Source organism: Otolemur garnettii, unplaced genomic scaffold (genome assembly GCF_000181295.1).
Source record: "Otolemur garnettii isolate 467f Iridium unplaced genomic scaffold, OtoGar3 scaffold00009, whole genome shotgun sequence".
Taxonomy (NCBI): Eukaryota; Metazoa; Chordata; class Mammalia; order Primates; family Galagidae; genus Otolemur; species Otolemur garnettii.
Genome location: NW_003852404.1, coordinates 7,070,036 through 7,095,390, shown reverse-complemented (window position 1 = coordinate 7,095,390; position 25,355 = coordinate 7,070,036). Strand labels below are relative to the sequence as shown.

General features: G+C 52.5%; 1 protein-coding gene across 4 annotated transcripts in view; it reads left to right on the top strand.

Annotated features, from left to right (window-relative positions):
- The first annotated feature begins 1,011 nt into the window (after positions 1–1,011).
- The window catches only part of ARHGEF10L (Rho guanine nucleotide exchange factor 10 like), a 102,177-nt gene continuing 77,833 nt past the window's right edge, over positions 1,012–25,355 (top strand). For all 4 annotated transcript variants that reach the window (XM_003783857.3, XM_003783856.3, XM_023509672.1 and 1 more), the window contains exons 1-5: positions 1,012–1,435; positions 7,094–7,279; positions 8,042–8,075; positions 21,570–21,658; positions 22,557–22,640. In XM_003783857.3, coding sequence (XP_003783905.1) covers positions 1,399–1,435; positions 7,094–7,279; positions 8,042–8,075; positions 21,570–21,658; positions 22,557–22,640 — 430 coding nt within the window. In that variant the 5' untranslated portion in view covers positions 1,012–1,398. The remainder of the gene's footprint in view (positions 1,436–7,093; positions 7,280–8,041; positions 8,076–21,569; positions 21,659–22,556; positions 22,641–25,355) is intronic.

The window sequence follows — 25,355 nt, the reverse complement described above, 5'->3', positions numbered from 1 at the left end:
AATTGGTTTCATAGTAAGGCTGAGTACATTGGATACTTTTTCTTCCACTCTTGAGATACTTTGCTAAGAAGAATATGTTCCAGCTCCCTCCATGTAAACATGAAAGAGGTAAAGGGGAGACTTATTTTGTATCATATACCCTTTGCATTGTTGAATTTTGAGAGGCACTAGAACATAGCTGTTGCACAATGAACACAGACTGTGGGTCCCCATGGCCTGGGTTCGAACCCTGGCTCTTCCTGGCTGTGTGATCTTGGACAAGTTGCTTAACCACTCTGGGCATCATTTTTCTATTTATAATTTGAATTAATATATGTTGATATTTGTAATGTGCTTAGGATAATGTCTGAGATGTAGGTACTACACGAGTGTTTGCTATCGCTAATATTGCTGTAGACATACATGCATTCCATTTTTATTTGGTAAGTCAATTAATAAAAATAAAGTCTTTAGGACCGGAAAGGAAAACCAGCCCACTGCCAGTGTATGGGAGGGGTAGATTACACTGGAGGGCTTGGTGCCTTTCCAACAGGACTGATTCTCTTCTCCTCAGGGGAGTCTAAAAAGACAGCCCCCCAGCTCAGGGTTGGAGGTGGCAGTAGGAGTAAGGAGAATTCTTCCCAGGACTGCTTGGTGGTAAATGTCTGACAAGTTTGGCTCCAGGGCCCAGGAAGCCTGCAGGGGGCCCCTGCCTCTGGCTTTCTGAGCCTCTACTGCTGTGAGGTGAGGCTGCCTCGGGCCCCAATCTAATGCCATCTGCAGCCCTTGACTTCCTTAAAACCATGTGTCAAGGCCAGGTGACACTCCCCCCCCCCCACCTGGCTGACCCATGGGGCAGGACAAGGGAATCAAAGAGGGAGTGGCCTTCAGCGGGGTCAGGGGATGAACCAGTGAGAGTGTCTAGATCTGAGGGAGTCCGTGCTTCTGGGGCAGTCAGGAGGAGGGCACGTCTGGCTTCGTGGGAGATGGTTCAGGTATGATCTGGCTTCTGGAATATGGGGGCCTGAGCCTGGTCCTGAACTCTGGGGGGCTGGAGCTTACCTATAAGCCAGAGGGGACAAGGAGGGGCCCAGCAGGTTTCTGTGTGTCCCATGGTACTGGCAAAAGGAAGGTCTGTGGCTGCAGGGGTTTGCTGAGAAGATGGGGTTTTGGCCCTGCAGCTGCCAGTTTTCCTATGGGTTAATGATTTATGATAGGTTGGGCTGGGCCCTTCTGGGGCTGTCCTGGGCCCTGGAAGCTGCCGGGAAGGAGCGTGAGAGCTGCCAGGTGGAGCGTGCATGTTGAGAGCCAGGGACTTCTCTCTATTGCTGAAACTTCAGCTGAGATCTAATTAGGTTTCTGGCCTTCTTTCCACAGGCGTGCGGCTGGGACAGTGCTGGCTGAGTTGGACCTTGTCTGATGGCTTCCTCTAACCCACCTCCACAGCCTGCCATAGGTATTGTGCCCTGGGCTTCCTGTCCTGCGTGTCCTTCCGAGGGAGACCCGGTGCTGGCGGAGGGCCCTAGCTTTGGCAGCAGCCTGACTCTGGGTGCGGAGCCTCACCCCTCTGCCCCAGTTCCTTGTCTACAAAATGGAAGTAATTTCTCTTCACAGAGTAGCTCTGGGCAAAGGGTTTGCCTGTCTCCCTAAGGCACCCTGGAGAGATGAGCAGATGGAGGGGTCTGAAGAGTGAGATGCACTTGGGCTAAACCTTATAGATCAAGGCGGGTGGGGAGCTGAGGTTGAATGGACGGGGCCGGGCCATAAGATTGAGTCATGGAGCAGTGGTAGGGTTGCCAGATGTAGCTGAAAAAAAGAACAAAACAAAAAAAAAGAAAGAAAGGAAAATACATAACTTATGTGAACAAAATTAATTGCTGTTTATCTGAAATTCAATGTATTTTGAATTCAATTCCTGTGTTGCATTTGGCAACCCTGGCAGTGGGGCCTCAGACGCAGCAGGTGGAATCCGGGCCCTGCCCAGGAAGAGCGGGACCTCAGGCTGTTTTGCCTGCTGGTCTCGCTGTCCGTCCTCTTGCCTCCCTTTGGGAAGGCAGAATGGCAGAGTGTAATAAGCGAAGGCTTTGCACCATACTGATCTGCATTTGAGCCCTGACCCTGTCACTTAGCTGGGGAGCTTTGTTAAGGGACGTGGTGTTTCTGTGGCTCAGTTTCTTCATCCATAAACATGGGGAAAATAAGGACACTCTCCCAAGCTGACGCAAGGTTTAAATATATGTCAGGCACCGGCATGTGGTAATCAATTGCTCAATGAGCATTTATCATCATGGGCCGTTGGCAGGACAGACTGCTGTGCCCCTGCTCCTTGCTGGGTAGAGCCGAGTGCCGTGTCTCCCCCACTGAGCCTCAGTGCTCTCTGCAGGGTCAGCATGGAGACCCACCATCTCCAAGAGCATGGGCAGCTCTCCAGGGTCCCCTGCCTCCTGCATCTGCTTGGGCTGGTTCTCCCAAGGACCAGGTGTGTCCAGGAACATCAGAGGCCTGAGTGACCAACTCCAGTTGTGCCACTTGTCCAGATGGCTCAGAAGGGCTCCTTTTTAGCACTCCATTATCCTGGGACAAGCCTCTGATTTTTTCCTCTGATAAGGAGCAATGACTGATTACCTGGAGGGAGGCAGCCTGCTGGGAGGGAGCCTTGGGGACAAGCACATCTGGTCACCTGATTTGTGACCAGAACTGGGTCCCATGGTGGTGTCCCTGGTCCTTGCTGCTGTGGGCACCCTGCTCCCTTTCTCCTACCCACCAAGGATCCCAGATGTGAGAAGGGAGAAAAAAAGATTTTTATGACTAAATCAATTCTGTTCTATTCAGCAAACATTTGACAAACATTTACTGTTCAGCTCCATCTAATATTGCTGGCCAGTATCATCCCCCTGAGCCCAGCTCTTTGCCATTTTCTGATTCCTTTAGAACTCCCCATTGTCTCTTGAAATAAAATTCAAATTCCTGAGTAGGGGAGTCCCCCAAACACCTTACTGTCTATGACCTACCTGCATCCTCAATCAGGTCTTTAGTCCCACTGGGTCACTTGCTGTTTGTTCTTTGCTCCTGCTGTGGCTCCAGCAGAAGTAATCCCTACCACCCCACCCCCCACCTGACCCCATCAGGCCTTTTCTTATCCTTCAAGGCCAGGTGCAAGGGCAGCCTCACACCCAAAGCTTTTCCTGTAGCCCCAGTGACATTAGCCCTATTACCCCTCTTCCTCTCAGAACCATCTAAGTCTCTGGGGGTTTTGGTTTTTCTCTTCCTGGATCCACTTCCTTCACTCCTTAGCAAGCTCCCAGATACCTGAGACTGGATCGTCTTTTTTTTTTTTTTTTGAGACAGTCTCACTATGTTGCTCTCAGTAGAGTGCTGTGGTGTCACAGCTCACAGCAACCTCAAACACTTGGGCTTGAGGGATTCTCTTGCCTCAGCCTCCCAAGTAGCTGAGACTACAGGCGTCCATCACAGGGTCTTACTTCTCTTGCAACCTCCTGGCCCAAGGGCTGCCAGGAGCTGTGCACTGGACACGTGGATGACTGCCAATGGGATTATTGAAGCTATCGGCACAATTAAAGGGAGAAGGCACAGACATGACCTGAGTCTCTGGACACAGCCTGGGGGCAGAACGATGGCCCGGGACTGGGCCTGGTCTATGAGTTGGGGAGGATTCCCTATTTCATCCTGGGGCAGGGGCTGGATTGTGACAGAGCTGTGATCGTAATAGTTACAGTGATAATAATGATGACGATGATGTAACGATGGTGACAAGTAGATTCATCATCCTGAGAACAGCTAGCATTTAGTGAGCACACAGCTTGCACCAGGTGCTTCATCTGCATTGATTCACTCCACCCTCCCAGCATCCCCGGGAGGTGGTTATTATTATTGCCTCATTTTGCAGATCAGGAGACTGAAGTTTGGAGGGGCCAGAAAACCGGACAGAGTCCGGTTTTGTCCATACATGGGCAAGAGTATGAGCTGAACCCAGGCAGTCTGACTCTAAAACCTTCATCACTACTGTGACACCACACTATGTAAAGGGAAACCCCCCATCCCTATGCCCTGCCCAGCAGATTCAATCGGGCAAGGACCACGGGCACAAACAGGTTAGGCAAGCCCTGTAACCCATGATGAGCTTGTGTCTGGTATCCCTAAGATAATGGGCAGGGACTTTATGGTCACGTCTTCCAGTATTTTTTAAACTTTTAAAACCATAATGCATAAGCTTGATAATAAGAGTCAGTGCCAGGCACTGTACTGGGGAATACAACAATGAACAGAATAGACAACAATACCTGTTCTTATGAAGGTTATATTCTAGTAGATGAGGCAGATGATGAAAGAAGTAATACACAGTGTCACCTGCTGATAAAGGCCATAGAGAAAGATAGAGTAGGCAAAGCTAACAGGCCGTCTCAGGGTGTCTCCATGGCAGTGTCACTGAGAGATGACATAAAGACGTACAGGAGTGAGAGTGGGGGAAGTTACTAGGGGAAGAACATTCTGGGCCGCAAGTGCAAAGGCCCTGGGGCAGGAGCACATCTGGCACATTCATGATACAGGAAGGAGAAGAGTGTGGCTGGAGTGGAAGGAGCAAAGGAAGAGGAGAAGATTCCACACAAACATGCACGCGTGAGTGTGTGCACACACTAATACTGTGTCACCGAAACAGAGGTGTCAAAAACAATATCAATTGTATCGGAGTGGAATACAGTATTTTAAAATATCTGAAGTAATTTAATACCGAATGTATTTTATTTGGCATTGTAACACCCAGGGTGATTTTGTGGATATTACAACAATGTCGTTAAAATATCTGAAACAAGCAATTCAAATACAAAATACAATGCTGACTGGGAATCCCCTGGGTTTATGAGCCACAAATCCAGCTTCTCATCCACCCCCTGTGTTTCCTTTGTTGATTTGTCATTACAGGGCAGGATGTCAGAGGGCTCAAGCCACTTGCGGGAGGGGCAGGGCTCGGTGGAGAGCAGAGAGTGCGGATGGAGCTGGGTGCAAATCCATCCTGCCCCATTAGCTGTGTGGCTGTGGGTGGGTCGCTTTGCCTCCGCCTCTCTGAGGCTGGCTGTGTATTGTGGGGGTGATGTGAGGCTTACAGGACGCTGTTGAGGGCTTGTCAAGCACTTGTTTCTCCATACCTGGGAAAGGAGTTTGTGCCTAGACCCCATCACTGCCTCCAGAAGTCCTTCCCTGTTGGGGTTGGCTTGCAGGATCCCCAAAGCCTCAACATGAGGGCCTGAGTTCTTCCCTGGTGGCCTCCACTTGGCCACCATCTCTCAGAGGGACCCCTGGCCCTGGGGAGGGAGGGCGTGCTCAGGGCTTCCACTGTAGTTGAGCAGCTAAAGAAAGGGTTTCTTACGTTCGTATCTAAAATATTCTACCTAGGAAACTCAGGGTCACTGTATGGGAGGATTGGATATCTCTGGTCAGAGAGATAGTTGGAATCAGATGTCCTTCTATCTGTCTGCTGGCCCCTCTGTCCCTCTCTCTGTTCTATCCACTCCTCACTATTCACTCATCCATCTTCCATCTCAACCTTTATTGGGGACCTGCTGGGCTGGGGCCGCAGACCCATGGACTAAGCAGTCCTGTCTATTGTCTTCAAGGATCTGTTAATGTCAAAACCCTGACATACACAGGCACATGAGGGGGTTCTCGACTAGTTGGGATTTTGCCCCTTGGGGGACATATGGCTATGTCTGGATCTTTTTGGTTTTCACAGCTGGAGGGTGCCACTTGCCTAGAGTAGGCAGAAATCAGGGGTGCTGGTAAACATCCTATGATGTGTAGGACAGCTCTTTCCAAAATGAAGACTGGGAAACGCTAGCCTGTGTCCTGCTGATGTCATGGCAGCCTGGTGGGGAAAGTGCTATTTTTGTTCTCCAGTTCACACAGGCGGAAACCAAGGTTTAGAGAAATAGAGTGACTTTCTCAGAACCACACAGGTGAGCGGGGGGCGAGACAGGGCCATCTGAGCCCCAGATGGGTGGCACATGACATGAAAGGACTGCTCTGGGTGGCTCAAGAAGGGTCAGCTTGGCAGATGTTTAAAACTGGACCAGGAGTCCCTTTGGCTTTGGAGCAGGTTGGCATAAGGTAGGGGACAGACTTAGTCAAGCCCTAAGCTTCTGTCAGGCCCCCACTTAGGAAAGAAGTCTTCTAGGAAGAGGACTGGGGCACCTCTGCTTGGTTAATTGGCTGAGAAGGTGAGGGTTGGTTATGCTCTTCAGGGTAGAGAATTTGTTCCTTCACTAGTTTAACAATAGCTGCTGAGCTCCCAGCTTGGGCCAGGCCAGGACCTGACAGTAGAGGGGATAGGCAGGTGGGAAATCTGCTTTTAGGGATCCTAGCCTGGGAGGAGAGTAAAACTGGGAACTAAATAAATCATATGGCATTTTACAGAACTGGCTGGAGCAAACAGACAATTGGCAAGGACAGGGAATGGAGGCAGGGTGGCCGAGGCCTCTGAGCTGAGCTTTTATGGATGAGGAGGAGGACAGGAGGATAGCCACAAAGGGGGTCTCCTAGGAAGGGAGAAGCAGGGAATGGGGTCAGGCCTCAGACCTTTGTTCAGGGACCCCTGGCCCCTGCTCTGGTCAGTGTATGCCTTAGAACCTGCTGGCTGGCTGCCTTAAAGCCCCAGATATTCCCGGGCAGCTATGTTCCACGCCGCCATGCATACCAAATAAAGAGCAGCGTGTATGACACGTCTGTCTGTGCTTATTTGCACACACAAAGGGCATAACACATAAACACACACAGAAACATAAGTGAAGTGTTGTGCACACATGCAGATGTGTCTAAAAAGCCTCCTTGCTCACAAAACCAGCCAATCAGAAGAGGAAAGATACATTCAAGTACCTATGTGCCCATTCTTTTTCCCCACTCTGCATTGCCACCACCTGCTTAGAGACCTAACCCAACCTTCTCCCATCCTTGGGCATAGGAGGGCCCCCTGGCCTGAGTTTGAGCTAGTGTCTGGAAACTCTCCTTCCCTGGCTCAGTTAGTGCCCACCGCCCCCAGCCATGTCTCCTTTGACTAAACCTGGAGGACCCTACAGCCAGGCTAACTCCTCCTCTTTTCCAGGAGATCAGCTGGTTCCCGGAGTCCCAGGCCCCTCCCCTGAGCCAGAGGACGACCCTGGAGAAGCCTTTGAGTTTGACGACAGTGATGATGAAGAGGACACCAGTGTGGGGCTGGGCATCCCCAGCTTTCCTTCTGAGAAGGACACAGACCCTCCCCTGATTGACTTGGACTCCACCCCCATCCCTGGTAAGATATTTCTAGGAACCTTTTGGTCCCAGGGCTGCAGGGAGCATAGAGAACCAGATGGAAGCTCTGGGCTCCCAGGGATGTCTGGTGGCCTGTCCACTGTCCCCAGAAAGCAGAAAGGGAAAAAACCACTGGGAAGAAGCTGCATTCCATTGCTTCCTTAGGGAATTTGAAATTCCTAGCATTCTTGCAACATCTGGCACATTGTAAATGGAAGTGGTTGGCTGGGGGGTTTGCTTTGGAGATAGTTGCTGCCCAGATCTTGTGTCTCTGAAGCCCTCTAGGCGGCTTCTTCCAGGGAATCCACACCAGCCAGAAGGTCCCCTGTTCCAACTGCCTTGGGAGCTGGTAGGCCTAAAAGGCGGGAGGGCCAGGATGAGGCTGATATTAAATGGCAGCTGCGAGGCTCTTAGATTCTGTCATCTGGGAGAGAATCTGGGGACTGGACTAGCTGGAACTTCCTGTGGGCTTGGGAGAAGGGCTTCCGGAGGAGCTGGGGTGGAAGGCAGGCCCGGAGCAGGCGGGGCAGCTGGTTCTGCTTGCGTTGGGATGTGGGCCACAGGGTGGAGGGTGGTGCAGCAGGACAGGTAGGGTGGCTGGATGACTGAGCTGGGCTGGGAGACACAGGACCCAGCAGGCACCCAGGCCTGCCTGCCGGCCCCAACCTCTCACCCTGGGGAGGCTGGGAAAGGGGGTGGGGATGGGCTGAGTGCATGGGGCCGCCTCCAGTGTGACAAGCTTTCCCTCTGTCTTGTCCCACAGACCCAGACTCAGCGGCCGAGCCACCCAGCACAGAGTAAGTGAACCTCAGTCTTTTGCTTTGGCGGTTGGAAACGAGGAGACTGCAGGGGCTAGGGACAGGTCTTTGCTAAGGAGGAAGGAGTGCCATTGAGACCCTTTGCTCAGGAGAAGGGGTCAGTCCCTAAAACTTGTGTTACTTCTTCCCTCATTTTCCCCACAAGTCTGTGAAATAGTGGAAAGCAGCTGGGCTCCAAACCCTGCCTCTGTCCCTGGCTAGCTGTGTGGCCTTGGAGCAGCAGTTCTCCACCTGTGGTTCCAGACCCACAGAAATTATATTAAGGGTTCTGCAGCATTAGGAAGGTTGAGAACCACTGCCTTGGAGGAATCACAGAAACTCTCCAAGTGTCGTTCTGTTTGTATTTAAGATAGAAACAATGAAAATACCCCTCCACTGGCTGGGGCTCAGCACTGGGCTGGCCTGTTGTCATCGTTTTTGCTGTTGTCATTTGCTTTGCTATTCCCCTTCCTGTGACAATCGCTGTTAGAGACCCTGCCCTCCTGTGCTTCCCTGGGTGGTGATTTTCCTAGAGTCAAAGGCACGGAGGCCTGGATGCTGGGGAGACTGCCTGCATCTCGACTCTGGCCCCCATCTTGGCCACAGGTCCTTCTATAAGTCAAAGTTCTCCTGGGCTTTCGTTTTCTCATCTGTCAAATGGGCCACTGGGTAGGGTGCCTAACCTTACAGGAGGTCCCTAATCAAGGCAGTTACTTTTTAAGCGTGGTCTTGGCAAGTCAGGTCTGGGTTGGATGGTGTATTTGGAGGCTGGGGATGGTGAAAGCTGAGGCTACTCAGGATGTGGGTGGGTGGTTTCTAGGCCACTGGGCATCTAGGGGCTTGAGTTTAAATCCTGGCTATGCAGGTTGAGCCCTCTTTTGTCTTCCTGGGGTGAGCCAGATGAGGGGGGCTAATTCTCAGGCAGGTGTCACCCAGTGGGAAGTCTCAGAGATGCAGATTACAGGTCTGGGACCCCCAGAGAGGAAGGAGTCCTTGTATGTGCTTATTTGCTGTCCAGAGAGGGTGGACCCTGGGAGGCTTGCTACTGTGTAATTAAGGTCAGAATTAGGGGCAAGCCTCTCCTCCTTGATTAGGGACCTGAAATGAATCAGCAGCCATTGGTCCTGCACCTGGGCTGGGGAGATCTGTGATGGCTACAATCTCCCAAGGCATTAAATTCTCCAGGATGGGTTAGGAATGAAGCCGTGGAGAAGTTCAGTCTGGTGGCAAATGCAGAAATGCCACAGTAAGGCAGAGAAGGATGACCAGAGGACAGTGACAGAGAGTGACTGGGCTGGGAATGGGTGGGGCAAAGTGAGTATAAATTCACCATTGGAGGTGGTGGAGGGGAGTGGTAGGAATGTCCACATGGGAGAAGCCAGTGAGCAGAGGTGCAGGGCTGGGGAGCGGTGTGGGTGGGGTGCAAGTGCACCCCTACCCAGGATCTGGCACTGTTGTTTCTTGTAGACCCCAGGTTCCATGAACTCAGGCCAGGGGTCAGGAGCACTGCAGTCCCCAGCCCCCAGCCTGCCCTCTCTCCGGTGGCCTGTAGTCCAGTGGTCCTGCTGTGTCCTGGGGACTTGGCTCCTTTGCTCAGCCCTGGTGACTTGGCAGCCAGATCGCATGTCAGGAGCCGGCTCCCTGGCTCCAGGCATCATGCTGAGGCCAAGTGACCCAGTGGCCCCCAGAGCTGCCTCTGCATGGGGTTGTTTTTCATCCTCCTATTGGTTGGGGTAGGTCAGCACAGGGCCAGGCATTTCCGGGCAGGGAGAGGGGCTTGGTCTCTAACTTTAACCCCCTGCCTGCCACTCCATGGCACCATCACCTGTCCTAAGCTCATCCTGGAGTTACCCTACCTCCCTTGCACACCATCTGCTGGAAGTACAGGGAGTGTGAGCTCGCAGGTTCTGATCCCCACTCTACCCCTCACTCGCTGTGTGACTTTGACTTTGGGCTTCCTCACCTGTTAGATGGAAATAATATTCACTTGGCAGCACTGTGAGGAATGAGTGAGACTGGCCAGGAAGCGCGGCTCTCCTAAGTGTGCACATCATGTACGTTTCTGCTCCTGCCTCTTGCCTGGTGTGGATGCTTCTGGTGGACAGGACTGGAGTGCCGTGGACTCTAGGGCTAGGCTGAGCTGCTGGAGCTGGTGTCTTCCCAATGGCAGGAGCAAATGGGCATCACTTTTGAGTTCCTGAATCGGGCATAAAGATGTTTACTGTCATCTACTGGATAGCGTTCATGCGACACAAACTCCCTGCAGAGCCCTGATTAGGGGAGGAGTCCCAGGAGGCCTCCAGTCCAGCCCCTTAACCTTACTTGTGGGGAGGCTGCCAGGTGGGACTTGCCCAGGTTCAGACAGTGAGAGGCTGGCAGCTCCTGACTCCTTATCCTCACTGCCCCCAGCTACATTCCCTCCCTTCCAGGTCTGCATTTACTAAAATTCCAGTTGAGGCCAGGCACGGTGGCTTACACCTATAATCTCAGCACTTTGGGAGGCTGAGGCGAGTGGATTGCCTAAGCTCAGGAGTTCGAGACCAGGCTGGGCTAGAGCAAGATCCTGTCTCTAAAAATAGCCGTGTGTTGTGGCGCCTGTAGTCTCAGCTACTTGGGAAGCTGAGGCAAGAGAATCGCTTGAGGTTGCTGTGAGTTCTAATGCCACAGCGCTCTACTGGGGGCGACAAAGTGAGACTCTGTCTCAAAAAAAGAAAAAAAAGAAAAAAAAATTCCAGCTGCTTCCCTGGGTGGTGATTTTCCTGGAGTTCTCCCAGGGGAGGAATCCATCTAGACAACTTTCCTCCTCTTTATTATCCAAGAGAAAGGAAAAAAAAAAAAGTCTTGCATTTCCTCCACACTCCCTGCTGGGATGTTTAGGAATGGCTTTGGGCTTTTTCTGTCTGTCCAGCTGGCCTCAGGCTTCTGATAAGGTCGATGGAATAACTGTTTCAGTCTCAAGTGACCTCACTCCATGGCTGGGGAGGAGAGGAGGCAAGGTGGGTCCTAATCTCCCCTTTACAACTGCTGGTGTGTGTGGGGGGACAGTGAGGGCTGAGCCTGGGGCCTCCAGGGCCTGGGAACCTGAGCTCTGAGCCACATGGTGCCGTCTTGGCTCTGCTGCTCACTGGCTGTGCCAACAAGCAAATTGCTTCCTGTCTGAGCCTCACTTTCTTAATCTGTAAAATGGGTGTAATAAACCCACTCTCCTGCAGGCTCTGTGAATAAGCTAATGTAGACACAGCGCTGTACCTGGCCTGCACCTACTGCTCCGAGTGTATTCGCTGCTCTTCTCCTGAGAGTCAGATAGACCTGGGTTTAAAGCAGCTCCAATGCACCACGCACTGACAAGCTATGTGACACCAGCTGGCCCCTGCCTCTCCAAGTCTGTGTCCCCTGTCTCCTCAGTGAGGAGAATCACACTTGTCAGGCAGATGGCCATGAGAATGACTGAGGCTGACCTGCCGGCCAGGTGATCTTGGCAGCAGCTGCACTGAGCAAGGAGAAGGGGCTTTGAGGCCCAGGGACTCCTTTGCCTATTCTGCTGAGAAGGGGCGGCCAGGCTGCTGCCTGTGGGTACACAGAGCTGCTGGTATTGCTGGGTGTGTGTTTTGGCCAAGGCCAATGGGGCAGTTTTAGAATTGGACCACCCTGCATAGCAATCCCAAGCGGTAAGGCTGCCATACTGCTGGGAACAAGCAAGCATTGAAGTGCTCGGCTACTTGGTGGCATGTTCTCTTTCCTAAACAGGGCATATCTTTTAGCAAATAATAGTAACAACAGCAAATAACAATAATGACCATGTATGCTGTGTACCAGGTGCTGAGTGAGCTACATGCCCAGTTCCACTTACTTCTCCCACTTTTGGGAAGTAGACACTGTCATTACCCATTTTATAGATGGGCAAATTGAGGCTTAGGGAAGTGAGGTGCTATGGCTATAATTATATGTGGATAGTACCTGTTCATTAGAACCAAGGCCCTGCCGACCTGGACGCCAGGTGCCTGGTCACTGTGCTACCTGCCTGCAGGAACTCACGCTTTGGTTCACAAGGGAGGGTGTGGCCACCTGCATATGAATGATTGACTGTGTGTATGTTTATTGGGGTAAGCATCCTGCCTGCTCAGGGATGACCTCTGAGCTCTGGGAGAGTGGTTTCTAAGCAGTCAGTGGGCTATTTCATAGATTCCACCTGGGGAGCCTTACTAGGCACTGGTTGGTGTGTGATTCTGGGTGATTGAAAGGGGAGCAAAGTATTATAAAAGTAGCCCCCTCCCCTCTCTCTCCCCACAGAGGTCTTGTGAGCATGGAGGGGTGTGGAGATGGGTCTCCTTGCTTCCTGTCCCTTCCATGGAGACAGGGACCTTTTTGATTTTCACAGGGGGAGATATTTTGTTCACTGCTGTCCCCTCAGGCCTTTGCAGTGCCAGGTGCAGGGTGGCTGGTGGAGTTTGGAGCCCAGGCGTTCACATCACCCTGAGCCCTCCAGAGGCATTGGGGCTGGAAGAACAGCCCTGAGCACCCAGCAGTGGCTTGAAAATGTGAAAGTCCTGGGCTGCCTTTGTCTCTCCTAGACTCAGGCCTGTGCCTCTCACCTCTGAGTGCAACACCCCATGGACTTTGGCCCCTCTGGAGTTGTTTGCTTTTCCTGCCTAGTTTTGCCTCCATCCACCCAGGGCCCCTGTGACCTTGGGGTTTTGGCTACTGACCCAGCTGTGGGGGTCCTCATGGTGTCCCTGGAGGTACCTGTTTTGCCCCTTCCCGGGCTTTTCTGGACAGGATGAGTTGTGCTGCCCATTGGCCAGTGTCTCCTGCATGGGCCTGGAGCTGAGGAAAGGAATGGGGCAGCTGGATTCCTGGAAAAGACAGGGAGACTTGTCCTGTCTGGATGCTTGAGGAGCTGAGATGGTCAGGCCGCGGAGAGAACAGGCTCAGAAAAGCAGCCTGGGGACAGAATGGGGCACTTGGCCTGTGGCTTCTGAGGCTTCTGAGTGTCATGGGGGCCCGTGGAAAGGGCAGGTCAACAAAGTCAGAGAGTTCTCCAGTCCCCAGAGGAAATTCTCAAGGTTTCTCAGATGGCCACAGACCTAGTCAGGAGTCGTTTGGAATCCTGGCTTCTTCCGCTAGAACACGTGAGTCTCCTGTGTCCTGTCCTGCAGGGTTGGTGTGGCCCCTGGGGCCTGGCTGCTGTCAGCTGTCCCCCGATGGAGGCCCTCAAGAGACATTTATGAGGACCAGGCCCTTCTTTCCACTAAAGACATTTTCTTTTCTGGCCCCTTGCTCAAGGCCTAGATGGTATAAGCTGGTTTTGCTTTTTGTCTTTTTTTTCTCAGCTTCCATATCAGAGCCATGAGCTTTGGATTCCAGGCCCTCTGTATTGAACACACCTTTGAGGAACCTAGTGACACCTATGCCTGGATCCTGCAGAGATAGGACTCAGTCTTTCCCTAGAGGCTGGCACAAAGAAGGCATGCTGGTACTAATCACATGGGCACGGATTTTACAGTTTACATGGGCCTTTCCACACACATCTTGTTTTGATTCTCACAACAACTGTGGGAGGCAGAGTAATGGCCCCCCTACCCCTCAAAGATTTCTGTATCCTGGTCCCCAGAACCTTGAATGTTCTGCTTTGCATGGCAAAGGGACTTTGCTGATGTGACTCAAGATGGAGGGATTATTCTGGATTATTGGTGGGGCCAATGTAATCACATAGGTCCCTCTACGAGGGAGGCAGGAGGAGAGATGAGAAAATATTACACTGCAGGCTTTGGACCACGACCAAGGAATGCAGGTGTCGCTTCTTGAGGCTGGAAAAGGCAAGTGAATGGATCCTTCTTTGGGGTCTCTGCAAGGAGCCCCGTTCGTACCTTGCATTTAGCCTAGTGAAACCCATAGATCTGTGGTTTGAGTCACCAAGTTTGGGGTAGTATTATAGCAGCAACACAACAGCCCTGCAAAGAGGAAGTTACTATGGGTCCCATTTTGCAGACCCAGAGAGAAGGGTCACTGGGCTAGCAGGTGGTGGCATGTGGGCTCAAAGCCTGAGGCAGGGGCTCTATTCTTTCTCTGCAGCCCTTTCTGTGTGCCCAGGCAGTGCTTCGGGCAGCCCTTGGCCTGCACTCTGCTGACTGGCATCCTGCCTGCCCTTCTCTTCCATCCTCCCATCCTTCTGTCCTTCCCCCCAGCACACCTTCACTGAGCACCCGTGATGAGGGGCTGATGCTCCGTGGCAGGCAGTGTTACTTCTGTGTGCCTGGGGGTGTGTATCTGGCACCCCTTACCTGCCCAGCCCTGTTCTAAGGGCTTTGTCTCCCCTTCCTCATTAATCCTAGTGACACTCTAATGGGGCAGGTGCCATTGTAATCCCCACTTACAGATGCTGAAGCAGGCCCTGAGAGGAAACGACATCAGCCCACAGTCCCAGCACCAGATGAAGCAGAGGGTTAAAGAGTTGGCTTCCGGACCCATGTTCTGACCCGTCTGGCTCTACCCTCTCCCGCACAGATCCTGCTCACCCTCCATGTTAGCCACATGACCCAGGACCCTAACCCTCAATTTCTTCTCTGTGAAATGGGATGATGAGACCCGCCTGATGGTACTGCTGGAAACAAAGTGAGAGGTGAAGGGTCAGGTGCTTGGCCAGTGAACTGTCAGTTGTCATTGTCCACAAAGGCTACAGATCTGTTTGGGTGGACTCTGGGCACAGGGGACTCCACACTGGCCAATCCATCCATTGCTTAGCACTGCCTGAGAGGTTCCTCCCTCCCTTCCTTCCTGCTCCCTTTTTTTTTTTTTTTTTTTGAGACAAAGTCTTACTATGTCGCCAAAGGTAGAGTGCCATGGCATCACAGCTCACAGCAACCTCAAACTCTTGGGCTTAAGTGATTCTCTTGCCTCAGTCTCCCAAGTAGCTATGACTACAGGCACCTGCCACAACGCCTGGCTAGTTTTTGGTTGTAGTTGTTGTTGTTTGGCAGGCTTGGGCTGGGTTCGAACCCACCAGCTCTGATGTATGTGGCTGGCGCCCTAGCCGCTGAGCTACAGGCACTGAGCCTCTGCTCCCTTTTTGTAAAGAAGTTACACCTGGGGTGGTGCTGTGGCTCAAAGGAGCAGGGTGCCGGCCCCATATGCTGGCGGTGGCGGGTTCAAACCCAGCCTCGGCCAAAAACTGCAAAAAAAAAAGGTTACACCTATTTATTGCAGAAAAACTAGAAAGTGTGGTGGAAAACTTTAGAGTAGCAGCACCTTCAACTCTACCCCTGTGTGTTTCTGTCCAGCTTCTTTGCTAGGCCCTTATACAAATATGCATCATTTTTTATATAGATCTCTGGTTTGATTGCAAATGCTATTTCATGTTTTTTTTTCCACCTAAGTACACATCATGAGGATTTCCTCATGATAACTTATATTCTGCAATACCCCACATGGCTGCTGATATACTATTGCTGGGCGCAGAGCCTGTTCATATCTCACTGCCAAGACTGGGGGTCGGGAGGCAGGTGCATGTGCTGTGGCCTAGGAAGCCGGAGGCCAGGGTGTGGATCAGCACCCAAGCTGCATAGACGTGGCTCCCAGGGTCCTGCCGCTCACTCCTTAGTGAGCGCTGGATTATGGACGCATGTGAAGCCCTCCCAGATTCCCCTGGGTGGCTCCCACTGCTCTCCTCAGGGACTAGGAGTAGAGTGGCTTAGGACAGATGGACTAGGCCCTGGAACCCCTCTGTGTGGGAGGGGTAGAAACGCAAACACATGCAGGTTGGAGGTGCCACTGTGCCAACCATTGAGGGACCCTGAACCTGGAAGAGAGGTGAAGGGAAGGATGGGGAAGGGGAAGAGCATGTACGAGGACCACCGTGGGCTAGACTCTGTGTTTAAAGAGTCTTTATGTGTCTTCAAAAAACAAAATTAGGGCTCGGCGCCTATAGCTCAACCGGCTAAGGCGCCAGCCACGTACACCTAAGGTGGCGGGTTTGAATCTAGCCCGGCCCGCCAAACAACAATGATGGCTGCAACCAAAAAATAGCCGGGCGTTGTGGCGGGCGCCTGTGGTCCCAGCTACTTGGGAGGCGGAGGCAGGAGACTCGCTTGAGCCCAGGAGTTGGAGGTTGCTGTGAGCTGTAATGCCATGGCACTCTGCCCAGGGGGACAGCTTGAGGCTCTGTCTCAAAAAAAAAAAAAAAAAAAAAAAAAACAAAATTAGATACTTTATTTTTTTGAGACAGGGTCTTGCTCTGTCATCCATGAGGGCAGGCAGTGATGTCATCATAGCTCACTGCAGCCTCAAACTCCTGGGCTCAAGCCATCCTCCTGCCTCAGCTTCCTCCTGTAGCTGGCAGCTGAGAATACAGGCATGCGCTGTGATGCCTATTTTTTTTTTCGAGGCAAAGTCTCACTCTATCATCCAGGCTGGAGCGCAGTCGTATCATCATAGCTCAGTGCAACCTCAAACTCCTAGGCTCAAGGCTATCCTCTTACCTCAGCCTCCAGTATAGCTGGGGTTAAAGATTCACACCACTGTGCCTGGCTAATTTTTCTATTTTTAGTAGAGACAGGGTTTCATTCTTGCTCAGGCTGGTCTCGAACTCCTGAGCTCAGGGATCCTCTGGCCTTGCCCTCCCAGAATACTAGGATTACAGGTGTGAGCACTCAGCCTAACTTTTTCTTTTTTTGTACATAGAGGCAGGGTCTCACTGTGTTGCCCAGGCTGGTCTTGAACTCCTATCCTCAAATGATTGTCCTATCTCAGCCTCCCAAAGTGCTGAGATTACAGGAGTGACCCAATCTACCCTGACAGCAGGGAGCTTTTAAAAACACCTGTGCCTCGTACCTCAGCCCCTCCCCAGACTAACGGAATGGTCAGAGTCACTAGGGCAGAAGCCCTGACCCCAGGATCTTTTAGGAGCTCCCTGGTGATGCTAATGGGCAGCTGGGTTTGAATATTCAAACCAGAAGTCTTTAAGGACCTTTGCTTGGCCACTCAGAAAGCGGCCAGGGCAGAAGAGAAATCTGGCAACAGGTTTGATCTGGGCTTACTGTGTTTGCCTTTCCTTTGCATCAGTTGGATTTGGGGCTGTAGTAGGGGCAGTTTAGGAAGCAGGTGGTGACATTCTGAGTGGAGAAGCTCTGCTCTCTGGCCCTCTCAGTACTGTGATTTGGGTTTTCCTCCAAACCTTCTAAGGCAAATGTCATTCTGGGCCTTTCTACTCCTGAAAGGTACAATTCTTTCCTCTTTCGTGGTTTTCATGCCTTGTCCCAAGAAAGGCCCCCAAATGCCCATATGTGTGGGCCTAGGTGTCCAGGAACCCTCAGACTGTTCTGGTTTGGGGAATGTCCCCCTGACAACCCACACCATGCAGCCTCTGGGAAGGGACCTTGTGCAGGGGTTCACTGAGAAACTGGGGCCTATACCAGCAGCTGCAGAGAGTTGGGGACACTGCCGTTCTCTGGAGTGGACTGGTGCCAGTCATCATTGAGTGCCAGACTGTGTGCCACAGACTGAAGGTGTGGGGTGACCAGGATAGAGCAGTCCCGGGCCCTGGAGCCCTCCTCTGCTGCTCTCTGGAGAGAGAGGAGGTAGGGCGTGGAAGTGCTTGAAGCCCCATGGACCAGAGACACACCAACAGTGGGCTTTGCTGTTGTGGGTGCTGGGGGCCGTCCTTTCCTCTCTCCCCTGCCTCTGCGTGCGTCCGTCCGCGTCTTCTTATTCCTGCTCCTCCTTTTCTGTTCCTCTCTGTGGATTTGGCTGCTTCCTTTTGCATTTGGGCTGCAGTGGCCTCACCTCTCAGCCTGGGTGTAATCCTAGTCCCTGGTCTTGGCTGAGAGGCATTAGGAGAGCAGGAAGCTCAGATAAGGGTGAGATAATTACCCTCTTATGGGTTTTTATGGCCCTTTTGTTATCTGAAGCCTTTGAGCAGGCCGGGGAGGAGTGTTTGCTCACAGGAGGCATTAGACTTCCCAGCCAGCCAGGGCCCTGTGTGGCTTTCTCTGACAGGGGCAGGGAGAGGCTGCCCGTGGGTGGTTACAGGGTGGGTTGGTGGCCTTGCAGGCGCTGGAAGAGACAAGGGGGGAGGAGACACCCCCAGCCTCATTTCCTGCCATGCTGTCTTTGCACACTTGCCTTGAGCTGGGGCTTTGCTTGTGTTCTGCTACCCCCACCCCCACTTTACTCCTCTTCCTCTTCCCTCCTGGGGAGCCCTTCCTTTCTTCCATCTGCCTGGGGAACCCCTGCTCCAGTGCAGGGGGGCACACCGAGCTGGTATTGAGAGCAAGGCTTTGTGGGCAGATCTACTGTGTCAAATTGCTGCTATACCACTTTCTGGGCAGGTGACTTGGGCAACCCCCACTCCGCAGCCCTGGGGGGTCTGGGCTGGCTGCTCACTGTGCTTTGATCATGGGCTACCAGGAGTAGGGCCATGTTTCAGCCTCCCCCAGCTATAAGTCTGCTCAGCATATTTCCAAATCTTTCTAAAGCTTTTTGACCCCACCCCAGGATGCCATCCCCGCCTGGATGTCACCTTTAGAGTTTATACTGGGCCCTTCTTCACGTTCCCTTGGTTACTCTTCACTGCAACCTTGGAGATGGGTGTTAGGCTTTCTCTTGGACAGTGTCCTAGTCTGTTTCAGTGACTGCAGCAAAATACCATAGACCATGTTGCTTATAAACAGTAGAAACTTGTTTCTCACAGTTCTCAAGGCTGGGGAGTCCAAGATCAAGGTCCCAGCAGATTGAGTGTTGGGGGAGGACCTGTTTCTGGTTCACAGGTGGTACCTACTCACTGTGTTGTCACATGGTAGCAGGGGCAAGGGAGCTCTCTAGGACTTCTTTTATTTATAAAGGCACTCATCCCATTCATGGGAGCTCTGCTCTCATGACCTAATAACCTCCCCAGAGGCCCCACCTCCTAATTCTGTTACTTTGAGCAGTGAGGATTTTAGGGGAAACAAGTATTTAGACCCTAGCAGACAGAGACTTGAACTTGTACCCCATGTGTGCCAAAGGTTGTTCCTCTTCTTCTTTTAATAAATGTTGGCTGAGGCTCGGCGCCTGTGGCTCAAGCGGCTAAGGTGCCAGGCATATACACCTGAGCTGGCAGGTTCGAATCCAGCCCAGGCCCGCCAAATAACAGTGATGGCTGCAACCAAAAAATAGCTGGGTGTTGTGGCGGGCGCCTGTAGTCCCAGCTACTTGGGAAGCGGAGGCAGGAGACTCGCTTGAACCCAGGAGTTGGAGGTTGCTGTGAGCTGTGATGCCTGGCACTCTACCCAGGGCGACAGCTTGAGGCTGTCTCAAAAAAGAAAATGTTGGCTGAACAGGCAAGCATTTAGGAGACCTCATGACATAACAAGTTTGTGATGTAGGTGAGTATTTAAATGCAAATACTTCTAAGCCACAACACAAGATCTGAAGATAGGCTGAATGTCAGATCCTAGGCTCCACCAATTAGCTGAGTTACTTTGGTTAAGTAATTGAGTCTTTGTGAGCCTCAGTTTCTTTACCTGGAGAATGGGGATAACATTACCCACACATTACCTCCTATGTGTCCCTGTGAAATTAAATGTGCAAATATGTGTAAAGCAAAGCAAGTAGCACGTAGCAGGTGCTTTGAGGGTCCTCTGTCATGGTCATTGATAGTCATGGTTGTGTATCAGAGCACAGAGGGTCTAAGGCCGGCAGCCTGTCAAGCCAACCTCTCTTAAGGTCAGGTCAGTTCCAGCTGGAACAGTTTGGTTCTGTCTGAGCATTTCTGAGCAGCTGATTCAGCTCCTTCAGGATGCTTCTGTGCCAGGAGGTGGAGGCTCAGACACAGCAGCTGCTGTCAAGATCCCACCTGCCTGGTCCAGAACAGCCATGACCTCTCTGGACTTTACTTCCTGTCATGAAAAATGTTACCCCAGGACTAACAGGTACTGCCTTCCTCACCCCAGGGCCACACTGCTGGCTTCTGGCAGTAATAGGTGAACTGAGATTGGTCCTTCAATAGTGCAGGTGACTTAGACTGTGCTGCCTGGGACAGTGGCCACTGGCCACATGACGCTGTTTAAAATTAAATATCTTACAATAAAAAAAAACAATTAAGTTCCATAGTCACATTAGCCACATTTCATATGGCTCATTGTGGCTCATGGCTGCCATGATGGATAGCATTGGTGCCATCACTGCTCTCCTTATTACCAGGCAGGCTGGCTTCACCGCCTGGCTCCACCAACCCTGGGCAGTGTGGTTTTGGGAAGGCTCTCCTACTCACCTGGGAAGTAGGGAGGACACCAGGCTCCAGTCTTGGTGTTGTTGGGGAGGGGGGAGGCGAAGCATGAATTCCCTCCTCCCATCCTCCTCCCCTCCCCTCTTCTGGTCTTTGTGTCCCTCCTTTCATCCCCTGCTAAGGGCTCAGGTGCCAGGAAGTTCAAGTCAATTCCTTGGCAGTCGTGGCTGCTGTTTTGGGCAGTCTAAGGCCTCTGCCCTCTAGGCTGGCATAAGTGGTCTTTGTTTTATTTATTTTTTTGAATGTGAGCTTTTAAAAAAAGTTCACACTGGAATAATTTTAGACAGAGAAGTGAGCAGGGTACATTCCTCTCACTCAGTTTCCCACTGTTAACATCTTACAGGACCCTTAGTGTACTTGTCAGAGCTGAGAGACCTACACTGGCACAATACCGTTTATTAACCTCCAGACTGTATGTGGATTTCACCGTTTTTCCCACTAATGTTCATTACCTGTTCCAGATCCAATGTAGGATCCCACATTGCACTTAATGTCAGGTCTCCACAGCCCCCTCTGACCTGTGGCAGTTTCTCCATCTTCCCTTGGTTTCTATGGCCTTGAGAGCAAGAGGTGTAAGCGGCCAGATGTTTTGTAGAATGTCCCCACTGTCTGATGTTTTCCCCATGATTAGACTGGGGTTATGGGTTTCAGGTAAACATACCATGGAAGTGAAAGTGCCTGTCTCATGACATCAGGGACACGTGGTACCTATGTGTCATCTCTGGAGATGCTCACCTTAACCTCTTAGTTGAGGCAGTGTTTGCTTGGTTTCTCCGCTACTGTGGTGTGCACATCTGTCCTTTGGAAGGTAGTCCCTGGGTCCAGCCCATCTTCAAGTGTGTGGGGCACTAAGCTCTACCTCCTGTGATCTTGCTTTTTGCAAAAACATGGGACTCTGAGCCCAACCTTCATTTTTAGCTGGGAGGATGTTGAGATGGAGATCCCCATTGAATTTGCCCCGAGGGCAGACAGACCCCTCTCTGGAGTACTTGGTACTTACCACTGTAAAGGGGTTTGGTCTTTACACTCTTGTAAAGTAGCCAGCTGGGCCTCGTTGTGCCTTCTAAAGATGAGGACAATGAGAGGAGATGTCCTTGTCCAAGGTCAACCCCCCACAGGCCTCCCCAGTGTCATGCGTCCTGCTGATCTGGTCAGGGGCTGCCGGGGGTTTTAAGGGGCTTTAAGGGATTGCCGTCCCCTTCTCTGCAGCTCACCAGCGCTGTCTTGGCCTGTAGGGTGCCGGCTGTGGTGAGCAATGGGGACGTGGCCGCAGCCTACTCTGGGGTGCGGCGCTCCAGCTGGAAGCGGAAGAGCTCCCGTCGCAGTAAGTGGCCCTGCCCCCAGTGACTGCCCATCCCAGGTAGCTCCAGAATAGTGCCAGGATGAGGTCTCCTCTAGACTACCACTGTCCACAAGCGCTGAGGCCTTTCATCTGCTCTTGGAATACTCAGGAAGCTCTAACAACAGGCCAGGGCGGCTGGGCAGTGGGAGTGCCCTGGTAACCGGGGGAAGCCCCTCTGTGTGCAGAACCAGACACATAGTCAGGCAGTTCCCACGCAGTGGGCAGGAGCCTGGAGAAGTCCTGCAGGCAGAGAGGGAGGGGACGGGAGTCCCAGGCAGAGGGGCTGGCTTGTGCAAAGGCCCAAGGGTGAGGGGGCTTCTAGGAGAGAGAGGTTGAGGGTCTGTACTAGAGAACCAGTAAGGTAAGAGATGGACAGGCCTAGGGTCCCTTTTGGAGGCAGAGTCGGTGTGGGAGGCTTTGGTAGGGTTCTACGGGCCCCAGGATTTGGGGAGCATGACAGGTAGGGCAGTGGGTCTGCTGATTTCTTCCCAGCAGGTTCCTGGTTTTCAATCGTGGCTCAGCCCAGTGGGGGGAGGGGCTAGGGCTGGGGTGACTGAGGATGCTCAGGGGACCACGGCACAGGTGCTAGGTTGCGTCATGCGGCCTGCGGGGCCGTGGGCAGCTGCCCCATCAGCCAGATGGGCAGGCCGTGCCTGGTGGGTGGCAGGGAGGCAGGTGGGGGGTCTGCGTGGTCACGAAGAGGGCGCCTTGAAGTGGCTGGGGGCGGGGAGAAGCCGGCACACCCGGAGAGCAGCTGGCTGGGCCGGGCTGGCAGAGAGGAAAAGGTGTCGCCGCTGGTGCAGTCCTGATGTCAGTCCGCAGCGCCTCGGCTAGAGCCACAGCCCGCCTTGGTGTTCCCTCTCTCTCCCTTCCTTCCTAGTCGACCGCTTCACTTTCCCCGCCCTGGAAGAAGATGTGATTTATGACGACGTCCCCTGCGAGAGCCCGGATGCCCATCCGCCCGGTAGGGTCTCTGCCATGCTCCCCGCTTCTCTCCGGGACCAGGGAAGGAGGGACGGCGGGCCTGGGGAGGTCTTCTCCTTCTCTTTCCTTCCGTCTCCACTCAGCCCCGTGCCCGCCTTTTTGCCTTTAAACCCGCTGCTGTCATGGTGTGGCGGGGAGCGGCTAGCCGGGGGTGGGGCCAGGCTGGGCGGGGCGGGGCCTGGCATCACCAGCAGGGCCGCTCTTTAGCAGTGGGTCCTCGGCAGGTCATTTCACCTCTTCACGCCTTGATTCCTCCTTCGGGAAAATGGGACCATAGCTCAGGCTTCCCAGGGCTGTTGGGGAAGAAGACAGATGGTTAAACTCAAAGGGTGAGGCAGATAAAGCTGCAGAAAGCCCTGCACTTGCTAAGGGTTTAGGACCGAGGTGGGAGGGCAGGTGGGGGATTATGGCCATAACAGGGAAGTAGGGGACTGGGCGGGGTAGGTACTGATGGAGCTCACCTGGTGGGAGGAATATTGAGTAACAATTAACATAAAGAGCCTCTTTGCCAACACAGGAGGCCAAGCTACTTTTCATACTTTGCATTGTGTAATCTGCTTCAAAACTTTTGTTTGGGGTATCAGGTTCTCATTGTACAGACAAGGGAACTATAGAGGCAGGGCTGGGATTTGAACATGGGTCATTACGACTCCAAGTCTAGTGCTGTGTCCCCTACCCCAGGAGAATTTCAGTGGCATTTTATGACACATAAAGCACATTGGATTTCATTGTCAAGTTACCCCGTGAGGTCGGCAGGCCAGGGCTTATGGCTTCAGTCACGTCAGAGAGGTTAAGCCACCAGCTCCAGATCACATAGCTGGGATTTGAACGGATGACTCTTCTTTTTCTCTCTTCTCCCCCTCCTCTCCCCTCTCCTCTTTTCTGAGATAGGGTCTTGCTCTGTTGCCCAGGCTGCAGTGCAGTCGCATGGTCACAGCTCACTGTACCTCATGTTCCTGAGCTCAAGTGATCCTCCTGCTTCAGCCTTCCCAGTAGCTAGCACTAGGGTGCCCCCATCATGCCTGGCTAATTAAAAAAAATTTTTTATAAAGATGGGGTCTCACTGTGTTGCCCAGGCTGGCCTGGAACTCCTGGCCTCAGGTGATCCTCCTGCCTTGGCCTCTCAAAGTTCTGAGATTACGAGTGTGAGCCTCAGCACCTGCTTTTTCTACTACACTTTTCTGCCTATTTTCAGTGGCTTTTTATCTAATGGAGGAGACACAGCCTTTGCTTATGAGGAGCTCCTAGTCTTTGGGGGCAGCTGTAACTCTCCTTGGACAGCATGAGGTCTGGGGGGAGAGGCACACAGATCATGTGACAAGGTTCAGGGCCCCAGAGCCATGCTCCTGACTCCTGTCCCAGGAACAAGGACAGATAGGCCCAGGATTTGCTCCTCCCTTTAGCACTTCTGGGATGTGCTTAGAGTACATTTTCCTGCTTATAGCTCATTTGAATCTAGGGAGGTGGGGAAACAGAACACTCTGTTGGGAGGCAGTGATGTCTTACGGGAATGTTCCGGAGCTGGGAGATGAGTGGCTGACGGGCCTCAGTGTTGTTCAACCCCTTTGGACTCTTTTCCACCTTAATCGGATCAAGCAACTTACCCCCTACCCCCACCCCCACCCCCCCAGCAGGGTCTGGGAGAATATGGCATGTTTTTTGTGATCCTGCCTTGAAGTGGTTAAGAGCAGGTGGCCTGGGAGCCTGGGAATCAGACAACCTGCACTTACATCCTAGCTCTGAGCCTGAAAATTGAGGTTCACCATCCCCACCCTCAGGATTCCCACCTGCAGGGTTGTAAAAGGTCTTGAGAAGTAGCTGTAAGGAGCTAATTGCAAGGCCTGGCTCAGGGTGAGTGCTCTGTACAAAGGGGCACTGCTGGCTGTTGTCATTAGGGTTACAGCTGCCAAGGGTCCCAGCACTGGCCTGCCAGGAACTGTGTGGGCTTAGCAGGAGCTCAGAGAGGAGGTTGTCAGCCAAGGGGGAAGACTGTGCACCAGTGGACACACACAGACCTGGGTTCAAATCCCAGAATCCTGGCTCTGCCCTTGATTTGGGCACAAGGCTCTGTGCCTTTGGGCCTTGGCTTCTTCATATAAAATCAAAATAGCCTGAACTCATGGACCTTTGCGGGGAAGGTCACGTAGAGAACTGCTTCCTCTCTCTGGGTCTCAGTTGACTCATCTGTAAAACTGAGCTCTGCCTCTTTGGTCAGTAGGCGTGGGGCCTCCATAGCTGTAACAGATCAAGAAGCCCTGTGACCTAAAGGTCACAGCTGCTGCCCTCTCTGGAGGTATTAGTCACTATTGTCTTTTACTTAAAAATAGCCACATGCTTTCTGCTGGTCCTTGGACCCAAGTGCATCTAAGCCTCTGCGTGTCTGTTTTATCTGTTTTATCTTCGGCTGACGATCTCCTCATCTCTCATCCCTCTTCCTCCAGCTTTCCTGGGGTGGAGCTGGGGGATTTGGGTCAGTGGGATGACACCTGTGCCCACCCGGAGCCACCATGAGCGAGGCCTCACTGCACTAGGTTGAGTGTGTGTCATGTGCCAGGCTTTTTCTGCAGAGCTTCTTGGGCACATTTATTTACTTGCCCTGGGAACTTATTGCCATCTGCATTTTGCAGAGAGGTCTCTGATAACCAAAGCTCCCAGGCTTTGGCACAGTCATTCTCAGAAGATGATTTTTTTTTTT